This window comes from Protopterus annectens, chromosome 7.part1, assembly GCF_019279795.1.
Source record: "Protopterus annectens isolate FY-2018-M chromosome 7.part1, PAN1.0, whole genome shotgun sequence".
NCBI classification, from domain to species: domain Eukaryota; kingdom Metazoa; phylum Chordata; order Ceratodontiformes; family Protopteridae; genus Protopterus; species Protopterus annectens.
The window spans coordinates 418,685,741-418,698,203 of record NC_056740.1 but is presented as its reverse complement, the minus strand read 5'-3'; the positions used below and the strand labels follow the sequence as shown (position 1 = coordinate 418,698,203).

General features: G+C 38.6%; 1 protein-coding gene across 13 annotated transcripts in view; it reads left to right on the top strand.

Moving 5' to 3' along the window:
• The window catches only part of PBRM1 (polybromo 1), a 2,726,611-nt gene that overhangs the window by 187,436 nt on the left and 2,526,712 nt on the right, over window positions 1-12,463 (top strand). For all 13 annotated transcript variants that reach the window (XM_044078866.1, XM_044078877.1, XM_044078870.1 and 10 more), the window contains exons 4-5: window positions 2,421-2,453; window positions 2,733-2,830. In XM_044078866.1, the coding sequence (XP_043934801.1) occupies window positions 2,421-2,453; window positions 2,733-2,830 (131 nt within the window). The remainder of the gene's footprint in view (window positions 1-2,420; window positions 2,454-2,732; window positions 2,831-12,463) is intronic.

Here is a 12,463-nt window from a genome sequence, read left to right as displayed (position 1 = left end):
TATATATATATATATATATATATATATATATATGTGTGTGTGTGTGTGTATATATATATATATATATATATATATATATATATGCCGAAAGACATGTATATATATATTTATATTTATATATATATATATATATATATATATATATATATATATATATATATATATATATATACACGAACGTACTTGTACTGGGGGTAAAATATATATTTATATTTTTATCTTTCTGTATGTATGCAAAATGTTCTATAAATGGTTATGTAAACAAATATGAAACAATAGCAACCTACAGCAGCCGAAAATAACCTCAAATATGCTCATACTGATATCGAAATAATCAAAAAAAAAAAAAAAAAACTCTCAGAACATTAGAAACTATGCTTTATGCAGGAGGGGCCCCCAGTAACATAATTCTTACACTTTTAGTGTAAAAACTCTGACAATGCTAAAAATAATCGTTAACAAAGGGACAGAAATCGGGGACTGATTTTTAAACATTGCTGTTAGCAACATAGAAAGTTGCAGAAATAACTGGTCTTGCATTAGCTTGCTTTTTCTGAAGGAAATGATCTTTGAAACTCGAATGTAATTAATGATATCAGTCCTCAGTGATTTGCCAGATCATCACAAATTGTAAGGGGAACAGACCAAAAATATGATGCAAGACTTAGGACATTCTGCAAAACTGTGGACAGCTGAGAGATGTGCCCTGCATCCCCATGTGGGGACAAGCCCTCCTGACTTAAGTATGCCAACTCCGTGGTTGCACCAACTTGAGGGTGATATCTGCCTATCAACATAAATCATCACACAGCATGTACTCCACACAAAAGCTTATACATGCAGACATATCCTCCAAAACCAACACATACCCCCAAATCACTCACACTCACCTACTTGCAGTCATCAAACCACAAAGTACAGACTCCACTTACATTTGAATAATACATATGATTGTAGATGTGATAAGAATTTTGTGCATTTGCCAACAGACAGACACTAGAAGAAAAGGCAATATTGTCACCATTTTGCTGTGCACACACACACACACACACACACACACACACACACACACACACGTTTGTATCTGTGTAATTTTAAGTGGTGCTGTGAAGTACCACAGCACTGAATATGCTGACACCAAACAATGCATGCTCCAGAATATAAACTTGGATCTTGCAAACCAGAAAACACACTTTGTAGTAGCCTTCACATGTTGGGGCTGTGATCTAAACCCTCCTGCTATTTGTGTATCTCCTGTTTGATCACACAGTAGGGGAGAAGGGACATATTCCCTAACCTTGCTATTACAGCTTTCTCACACTGGCACAGTCGATGGTTGACAGGTGTGTATATAAATAGAGATAATGCATGCGGTGGGGGGGGGGGGTAGGGAAGGAAGATTGAGGAGATCATACCAGGATTGTGGAAGAAGGAAAAGTGTGTGAGTGGTTATAGAGAGACTGCAAGCTGTTATGTTTACAGTGGAAGCGAAAGAGGAGACAAAAGGCTGTGGTTTGGAGTAAAGCCTCGTTAAAGTATTATAATTGATTGGCAAACATATAAAAGGGGATCTGCTGAAGAATGAGGTGGAGAGGGAGGGGCATTGCCTGGCAGCTGAAGACTACACAGATTTAAAGGTTGAGTTTCAAAGAGAGGTTCTGTTACTGGAAGACTTCATAAGTTGTGTCCGTCAGTTAAGGGTTTTAAGGATGCAGTAGGGTCTGCACATTCACATGTATTCAAAGATTGGTATGCTTGGTTTGTTGGATGATAGATGAGTGATATCTTAAGTGGTTTTATATGTGAAATTGAGTTAGTGTTGATGATGCACAGGGGAAGGCTTTGGATTATTGAGTGATTTGTCCCTGCTACTGAGAAAGTGAATAATGTTATAATTTGTGTCCATCTTAAGCCATTATAGTAAGCTGTAATCAATTTGCAACCAGGATAATATTTTTCAGTGCTATTAGTGGTGACACCTCAACAACAGTCCAGTTTTAAAGTACAAAGCAACAGTGATGGCAGGCCATTTAGGTTCACCACTGATAATTAGTCAGTGTTGCTTTGCTTAGGGCTTGCATTATACACTTGGTGAGGACCACTTGAAAAATGACTGAAGCCTGTGTACTTATGAATAAAGACACCATTTTTTACTTGCTAACAGCCTTTGCAGAACCCCAGCAGAATTTAAGTGTGGAAACTTTAATTTAAATCTGAGAAGATTTAAAACAAATTTGAGAGGTGTCATTTAGTGAAGTATATTCATTTGGAAGTGAATTACCCTGTGGCAGGCAAACCATCTCACTAATGGTTTCTAACATGCGGAACAGAGTAAAAGGCTTAGTAGGTATTTGTAAGCATAATGTAAAAAATTGTTGAGTTGGACTGATTGGTGATTTTCTGTTTTTATGTCATTACAGTTCTCTCCTGATGGGCAGGGAGACATTACCCAGGTAAGACTAAACCTGTCAGAAATTAGTTTTATTTTCTGCATCCCGAACCCTCTGTCATTTTTGTTTAGCAGTCTTCATTTTTTTTAATCCTGCTTGTATATGTCTTGTAGGAAGATGGTATGAAAGAGTAATAATTTCAGTTAAGCAAGGTGAATCTGCCATGGATGGTTAGCAATTTTAAAAGTATGAAAATGCTAGTGCTAATTTAGTCACTTTCTTTGCTCTAATACAAGTCAACGTTTTGGTTTAATTCACTGAAAGTTGTGTAATCATTTCCAGAGTGCCTTGTGCCATGAATTGTTCAACACAGTCCGAGACTACAAGGACGAACAAGGAAGGCAACTGTCCGAACTCTTCATTCGTGTACCAAAACGAAGGTAAGCTGGTTTTGAATACTTATTGCCTATTTTCTTGCAGGTCACTTATGGTTAGCTTTTGTAAGTGGTTAGATTCTAAAGCAAAATCTCATACCCATAAGAAATGGAACTGGCAGCTCATTTGCTTATGTTTTAACTTTTTTTTATTAATTTCACAATATTTATTCAGCTTAACTTTTGCAACAAACTGCAAGCATTTTAGCACCCCCTGTACTGGGTAATATTTTCTATTATTGTTTTATTTTTTCTTGCTCTGAAACTTAATTCTTTTCTAAGAAAAATTGAAGGATGTTCAAGCTGATGTGACGGACTGCTTCTGTAGAAGCTGATAACCTTCTTGGAAATGGGGCAGTTCAAATGTTATATCCAAACTAGTTATTACAGACTTTTTAGACAAGTTCCCTACTGTCTCCTTTTGGTAAGCAGTCTTGATCTTTTACTTTCTACTGAGTCCAACTTTTAAATCTAGATAACTTCTCCAAAAGCAAAGTTGCTTGGATGATGATGTGCAACACCAATTAAGATAGCATAGGTTTTGACAAGAAGTAATCTAAGGAGCTCAAAGCTCTACTAATGCATGCATGTACGTTTGCATGTGTGCCTGAAACTGCCACTTTCAAAGCTCCGCTGCATTTCTATAGAAAAATTACTTGTTTTTATAGCTTGTCACATTTCACATCTTTGTTCATATTTACTGAAGATAAAAATAGTTGAAGATTCAGTTTTCACATTTTACATTTTTAGAGAATGTTTACTGAAATAAACTGCACAAAACATATTTGTTTTCCAGAAGAGTTTTGGGAGCACTTTTTTTTTTTTTTTTTTTCATTCTATATGTGTAGAATATGTTTTCTACCTAACAAGGAGTTACTGGAAGCTTCTAGGAGGAACCCTGTAGATTTATAAAGATCCCAGTACTGCTACTTGCAAAGAGCAATATTTTTGTATTGCCTCCAGCATTTATGATTCCTTCCATATATGGAGCCTCACTACTGTCCTCTCCCAGACTGTATATATATAGTGGATAGTTGCTAAAAAAAAGAAAAACCCTGTCTAGTGTCGTCACTGACAAAAATGTGGTTTGAAAGCAGTCTTCTTCATGTTGCTGTAGTAGGCAGGGCTTATGTTTGAAGACCTGAGGTGGTATTTTTGTACCGACTGTGAAAACTGTACAGACCATGGATTTTTTCCGTACTGATAGACGTGTGTAAAAACTGTACAGACCATGGATTTTTTCTGTACTGATAGACGTGTGTAAAAACTGTACAGACCACAGATTTTTTCCGTACTGATAGACGTGTGTAAAAACTGTACAGACCATGGATTTTTTCCGTACTGATAGACGTGTGTAAAAACTGTACAGACCATGGATTTTTTCCGTACTGATAGATGTGTGTAAAAACTGTACAGACCATGGATTTTTTCCGTACTGATAGACGTGTGTAAAAACTGTACAGACCATGTATTTTTTCCATACTGATAGACGTGTGTAAAAACTGTACAGACCATGGATTTTTTCCTTACTGATAGACGTGTGTAAAAACTGTACAGAACAAATGAAAAGTAAATATGCTTTGCACACACACTAGCAGTGTTTTGGGCTCCTTATTCTGCCACTTTCTGTCAAAAGCTGCTTTATTGTTTTTGGTGTTTCAACCTTCTTATTTAAGCAACTTCATACAAAGTTATTTAGATGTAAAATTTCAACCCAACAGTATGTATAGGTCAGAATTTACTTAATGCAGAGCGGAGAAATTTGTGTGAAAAGAGAGTACCAGCTGAATTGTTTCATTCCAGGACGCACCCTGCTGAAGGTCCCCCACCCCCAGGTAATGTGAATCTTCCTTAAAAGTTCATTGTAGTGATCTAGTTTATTTGGAGTTTGCTTTGCACTTGGAGTATTCGGTGGACTTATAATTTTATATATATATTTATGTATAAAAGCTTTCCATGAACTGAATGTGTTGTTATAGCAGTTGTTATTTTTTGACAAGACTGCTGAGCTGTTTCTACCATACGTGGACAGTATGTTTGGTTCATTTTAACAGTGTGCAGTCTCCTTTTGTCTTAGGTATATTACATTGGTCTGGCTAGTGGCAGTGTGTTAATATAAAAACAGGACGGTGTCACAGCACTGAAGTTATATTACTCACTTCTGGGAGTAATTGTATGAATGCAGTAGTTTTAGTCAAGATAGTTACTGTTGGTACGGTAGTAGAAAAAGGCACTGGGCTTGAGAGTAAGGTGTATGAAATTCTGGGAAGCCAGTGGCTTTGCTGTTCAGCAATAGTGTGAACGTTATTTGGTTGTATCAGGCATTAGTTGCAGACCAAAAGCAGCAGTGTTAATTTGCCATGCACTCTTAAGGTCAATCACTTTATAGGTGTATACTAGGCTAGTGACCACAGGGGCCTTTTTGAGCCTAGCCATGCATTTCAAATATAGCTGACAAGTTTAGGAATGTTAAGGATAGTGTAAGGGGTTTGTGTAGGCTAGGGCTTGAGTGGTTAAGCATTTATAAGCTGCCTTAGCCCGTTAGGGACATAGGTGCCAGACCAGGGGTAAATTTCTGATTCCCCATCCACTGGTCCAAGTTTTTTGTTTGAATTGAGTCAGGGAAGAACTGTTTCATGTTGATGGGAAGCTTGTTCCAGAGAAGGGTTGGTCATTGATGCATACCTGTCCCTCCAGCATGTCATAGATCAGGTAATTGTTATGCTTTTTGTTTTGCGGATTTGCATTAGATCCATCAGAACAGGATCCAAGGATGCCTTACCAGGCATAGATCTCCCATCAACAGTCTGTAGGAGGCAGAGTACAGGATAGGGCTTGAGGCGATCCGTATAAGACATGTTTATGACCTTTATCCTTTTTGTGATGTTGCTTGTGCCTGGTCCGGTACACACCAAAGGGGATGGTGTACTAAATGACTGGTCTGATGAGAGCTGAATACTGTGGAGTGATGACTTTCTTGGACCTGTATGTCATATCTTTACTGCCTTATACACATGATGGTCAAAGGACAGGTTACTGTGTACATGCTTCCCCAAATCTCTGATTACAGGATCTATTGTAAGACTGTATTGTCATTGAAGTAGTTTTCTGGGGTAGCTGACTTTCTTAAAGATACTGGTATGCATTTTTTGGCACTGGATATTAGACCATGGCTCTGGCATCAGTTATTTGTCTGAGTGAACCCCTTCTTGGGGAATATTAGTGCCTTGGGGAGAGTCTATGACTGCAACTAGTTTGCAGTCAGCTGCAGACTTGGGCAGTCATAAGTCCTTGCTGTTAGCCTTGACTTTAGAGGAGTAGATACCAAAAAGGAGCAGTCCAGCACAGAGCCCTGAGGGATTCCACTAGTGACCTGCCCCTCTGTGGAGGTTCTTGGGTCCTATCTGAGAGCCACCTGACTGTGCATTGGGTGACACAGGGGTTTATACCTAATTCCTTGAGTTTATCTACAATGACAAGTAGAGTATTGTATCCATTGCTTTGGTCATATCAAAGTAGGCAGTATGCACCATTTTGCCTTTATCTGTTGCTTTGGAGATGTTCTCGAAGTCTGCAAGGTTGAGTAGGCATGATCTGCCTTTGATGAAACCAAACTGGGTTGGATCCAACATCTGAAGATTTCCTATGTCATTGTTAATCATTTCCATGATAATTCTTTCCATAGCTTTGCATACGACACTAGTCAGACTTTGTGGGTCTGTAGTTACTGGGGTCTGTAGATGACTCACCCATTTGCAGAGGGATGACTGTTGCAGTTCTCAATTCGCATGGCACAAAGCCTGTGTGGAGGCTACAGTAAATGACTGTAGTGGTCCTGATAGGTTGTTTCATGCAATTTAGGAAGCATTCTGGTATGTTGTCACTGCCCATTGATGCAGTATTCTTGGACTTGGAGAATGCGTCATGGACCTGCTCCCTAGTGATAGTTGCAGGGTGGAGATTATTTTCGATAGTATTTCTTGAGGCATGGCATGGAGTGTGTGGGAGTAAAACTAGAGGTAAATTTGTCTTCTAGTAGATTTGCTGTATCTTCTGGCTCAGTGTAGGTGGCCTCATTTGAAATTAGTTTTGCACACTGTTGTGCACTGTCTTTAAGGTTGCGGACCTAGCTAAAGAAAGCCTTATTGTTGTCGTTGGTGTGGGAAGCAACTTTTACTGCATATTTTGGTTTGGTAGACCTGATTTGCCCTCTGATTTGTTTAGATTGATGCTAGATTTTTATCCTGCTGGGTGTTGTACTTGATTTATGTCCTGACTTCTTGCTTTTGTTATCCAGCCTATTGCTATTGGAATTCAACCAGGGTGGCTTGTTTTTTGAGTTTGTTCTGTGTTTATTCCTGGTAGGCATAGTTGTCTCTGTACGTCTATTAACATGACTGTACAGGGTCTCTGTGAACAATTCTGCATAAGCAGCAAGGTTAGGGTTTGGGAGGCTAGACATTTTACCTTAGAATAGTTCCCAAATGTTCCATGGTTAGTGCGGGTCCTGGGTTTTATTTTTATTTTAAAGTAGACAGCTTTGTGGTCTGACTTTATCAGAGAGGACATTATACAGGGATGGTGCAGTATTTTTCCATGTTAATGAGGCCCAGATCCATTATATTTGTCCCCCAGTGGGTCCAGGTGGTCCAGGATGTTTGTATTAACAAAGTCCAGGAATCACGGAGCCTGAAAGTTTGGGGTAGTGTATGATCCCCACTTTTTATAGTGGGGTAGTTAGCCTCCCATGAATATGGTATTGGATTGAATGGTGAGTGCCTCCAGTATGTGTTATGGGTTTCCTGGGTAATAGAGGGGGACCTGTAGACTGCAAGGATATAGCATGGGATTTTGCCTATAATAATCTGGATGTGGTGAAGCTCAAGCATGTGATGTTCTTTGACCAGTCACATTTTCCTTCACTTGCCACCCAGTTGTATGCTTTTAGGACCACAGGTCTTCAGTTGCTCTTTTTCTCACTCAGCCAAATACATGATTCTACATTTTGATACTTCCCTTTCAGTATTTCTTTTCCCATATCCATCCACCTTGTGTTTTCTCCTGATTCCCCTACCTTCTTCATGTAAGGAATATATTTAACAATATTGCTGTCCTTTAAAACCCTAAGATCTGAGCTTCCCAGTTTGTCCTGATGTTTTTTTTAGTAGTAATATTTACCCTGCTACCCTTGGCTTCTGGTTCCATATTTTTCACATTGCATAGTTGTTTGGGTCTCTAAAAAGGGATGTACCAGGGTCCCATGGGATTGCCTTACTACTTTGTAGGACCAAAGAGAAGATAATCTGTAGTGATTGCTGTCAGATTAAGATCTAAATCCAGTAGTTTCCAGACTCTGAAATATGCTAGATATTTTTATTGGATTTGTGAAAAAGAAATATGGGTTGTATCGTTTCTTTGCTTATGAAATACCTAGATACCTTGGCCCCTGAACATCCCATATTTATAGGAAGGATGACTCCCTAAGTTTCTGTGATGAGTGAATGTTAAAGACAGCATTTGAGTTTTTCTTTAACTTGTATCCTGACACAAATCCTAATTGCTTTTAAGGTCTTAATAAACTTATCTAGGTTCTCTGGATCAGATAGGTATAATAAAAGATGCCGGAGTACAATGCTAAAATAACATTTCAGCTGTCCCTTCATAAATCCATCCATTATCAGTCTTTCTGCCAATGGCTCCAAGTATAGTGGAAGTAACAGAGGTAATGTCGAGCAGCCTTGTCTCGTGTCCATAAAGATGATGAAAGTGAAGGATATTTCACATTTATTTTAACTCTGGCATGTAATATTCTATGTGTGTTCTGTAACAGAGTAACAAACCTCTTGGGGGATTTCACAGTCTTTAATTTCATAATCCTTAATACTAAGAACAAATAATCCCATCTCACTCTAAATGCCTTTTTGGCATTCATGCTAAGATTTTTCAGAGTATTATCCCATTTTGCCTGCCTCTCACAAAGTCACATTGGTATTTGTGAACCAATTGAGGTATAACATCGACTAATTTTTCTGACAGTAAAAACATTAATATTTTATAATCCTGGTTCAAGACTGAAATCACTTTATATGAACTGACTAATATTGAGTCTTTTCCTGGCTGTCAGGATTGTTGAAGTAGCTGCAACCATCCAAGAGCTAGGTTTCTCCTGTGTTAAGGTGTGGTTTATTACTCTAACCATTATTTGCAGTAGTCCCCTCCCACCTAACTTGTGCAACTTGAATGGGATGCCATCTTAGCTGGTGATTTACCGTCCTTAAGGTTCATTAGAACTCCTCTGAGCTCTTTCATAGTAGATAGTCTCATCAGGAAGTTAGCATGGGGAAACTTGCCAGTTTTTGTTACCCCTTCTACAGTGAAATTTGTCAGATCTTCATTTGTATTCTCACTGGGTTACTTTCTTTGTATAACTCCCCATAGTATTTTGTAAATGTGTACAACTTTCCCTGGATCCTCCATCTTGTTTCCCATTTCTTTATCTATCAAGCTGAACACCCATTTTTCTACTTTAACATGTCTTAATCTTATGGCTAGGTTACGCATGGCTTTAGGTGTGTTATCAGAGTAGGAATCCTGTAGGACCTTTCCTCAAAATTCTCTCTCTTATTCTAATATTTTTTCCGCGTTATGCCTCCTGAATAGTCATTTTCTAAGCCAGTGGTTCTTGGTGCCTTCTGGCCTTGTTCCATGCCACTCACTCTTGATGTATTTTTTTTCTTTTCTTCTACAAAATCTTGTAGAAGATTTTCCATTTCTTTTTGCCTCTCTTGCAGGCTTTAATTGAATCCTGATCAGTGAAATCATCTTTGCTTACCTGTAACATCTCTCCCATCACTCCATGAATCTTGCAGTACTTGCATGGTTTACAAGCTATCTTCAGTGCTTTAAGGGCTGTCTGACTTTAGGTTTCAGTGTTAATATCGGTGGGGCATGATCTGATTTCGTAATGTCAATTAATAATCGTGTTTTCTTTTGGAATATACATTGTCCGTTGTAGAAAACATATTACGGGGTTTTGGAAAAAGTCTGTCAGCTTGGTCACTCAACCTTGGCATCTTGGCCAGTATTTTTTAAAAAGGACAACTTCAGGACTCTCACCTTTGTCTCTCTCGACTAAATTGAAATCTCAATCTCTTCCCCACAGAAAGACCCCTTCCTGCCCTTCAAAAATCTGATGAGACATTCGCTGATGTTCTTACACTGCTGATTCTGGGGGAAGGTAAAAACTCGCCAAGTTAAATGTCTTCCTGTTATTACTTTCACTGCTGCAAAATTACCCTCATCTATCGAAAAATTACCCTCATCTATCGAAAAATTACCCTTGTCTATCGGATGCTCTCTTTGCTGACATATTAAATGTTTTGTTAATTAATATAATTACTGCCTTACTCTTCCCCTCTAAACATTCAACTGCTACATATGTTTACCATGCAAATTTCAAAAAGCTTCTATATTTCCTAAGCGAGTCTCTTAGTATTACTGTGTCAGGAATTTCCTACCATATGTACTTAATTACTTTCTCCCTTTTAACTGGATTATTAAACATTTACATTCCAAGTTATTTTAAGTGTTTTAATTCTAGTTGGTTGGCACGCACCTTTCTGTGGCTCATATCGTACTCCGAGGTGAACCCGTTTTACAGAACTGTGTTAGGAGGTCAAGTCAGCAAACAGAATATACTAACATTTTAATCAACAGAGGAAAACTAGAACAATAACCTATATATTACACTTCAGGTGAAGCTATTTAAACTATGTGTAAAGAGTTGTGACTTTTTTTAAGATTGATCAACTTTTGTTGTCCATTGCTTTCCCAAGGTGCATCAACCCTCATTAAATCTGAGGTCTGAGACAGAACATGTATTATAGCAATTACCCATGGTGGGTTTGCTAGGGAACACCCTAATCTTTGCTCTTCAGGGAGACAGATAAAGGGGGCGCACTATACTCACTACATCTTACGACTCTTCTAGCTTTTGTTTTCATTATTGGCAAAGGTATCCATTCCATTCTGCGGATGTTAAACATAGTCTTACTAACACCGTTAGTGAAATTGTCTCACCTCTTTTCCTTCACACTTCCTAGGACTTTGTGTTATGGCAGATTCTGTTCAAAGAGTGGGAAATGGAGTGTGTGCCACTGGCTAGGGATACCTCTCAACTGTCCAGATTTTTGCCTCATATTTTTGGTCTGTTCCTCATAAAGTCTGTGGTTTTGTGGCAAATCACTACAGTGATCTGAAGACTGAAGTCAATAAATAATGACATACATTTGAATTTCAGACTTTATATCCTTCCTAAAAATGCATGATAAAACAAATCCTGTTGTTCTAATAAGTTTTTAAATTTACAAAAACAGTATTTAAAATCTGTTACTATTTTTTGGCCTTCCCCCCCATTGTCAGACTTGTCCAGGTTTCTTGCACTATGAGGTTGAGAAATGTGTGGCTAGGTTTTCAGTGCGATCCATTTACAATGTCCCCAGAAGGTCGCCCTGCACTCAAACTGCTGAATTCCCTTAGGACTGCTTCTGGTTAACAAAAAGGTTTTGGTCCCAGTTGGAAATAGGTTCATGGGGAAGTACTAAGCTGACTGCCCTTGTGGGCTGTTTTAAGCGTAGTCAATTTCCCTTTCGGTGGTGAAAATCATTTCCTGTACCCTGTGTCTGTGAGGTAAACATCTTGACCATTATGACAACCTCCAACTTGGAATAAAATCTTGAAGTATGCTGGATAAACTACTTTGAACTTCAGCTGTTTGATTCTGCATTGCTGCAACACAGAGATGAATGTTGTCTGTTTCCTTCTCATTTCACCATTAAGGTCATTCTCTAAAATTCTAGTATTGCTGTGCTGGCATTTTTTCCCAGGTTTCCATAAAGAAGAGAGAAAATTTGTTCTTTTAATTCAAAAGTATGGAAGTGTACAATTATTTGCCTGGGTCTTTTGGCATGCAGAGGATTTGCGAGAGCAAAAAGTTTATGTGCATGTTGTATTTTTATTTTGGAGATGGGTAAAGATGTCCATTCTGTAGTGATATTTTGCATATATTATACATGGTTCTTTCCTGCTGCCTTTTCTGTTAAACTGAAGAATTGTAAATTCAAGCTTCTTGTTCTGTCTTGTAGATCAGAAAGTCTCTGTTCAAGTTGTTCACTACTTACGTGCGCATGTGTTATGGTGGCCTGCTTCGTCTTTCTGTGACTGCAGTATTGAATCTAAGTGGTGTGTTTGTTTGCTGCACTGCTGTTGACCTTTCTTCAGTTGCTTCATGTGTCTGTCTAATCTTACTTGCTGTCTATGTCATGCAGTTTCCCCATTGTTTTCGCTGCACAATTGCTGTTCCATTCATGGCCGTACAACTGCTCGTAGTTTACAGCTCTCCACTATGCCTTTTTTTCACTCAATTTATGTTTGGCATTGCACATCGAGATCTGAAAGTCCTCCTCCTCCCCCCCCTCTTTCCAGCCCGCTTTCGATGGGTCGATTTGGTTACTTAATTTTTTGCGGAGTTATTTCAAGCCAAACAAGCCATTCTTTCTTGCAATGCAGATTCCCTTCAAGGAGCATCATTGCTTCACTCTCTGTCAGTGCACACCACCACTGGAAGGCTCCTGTGTTTAA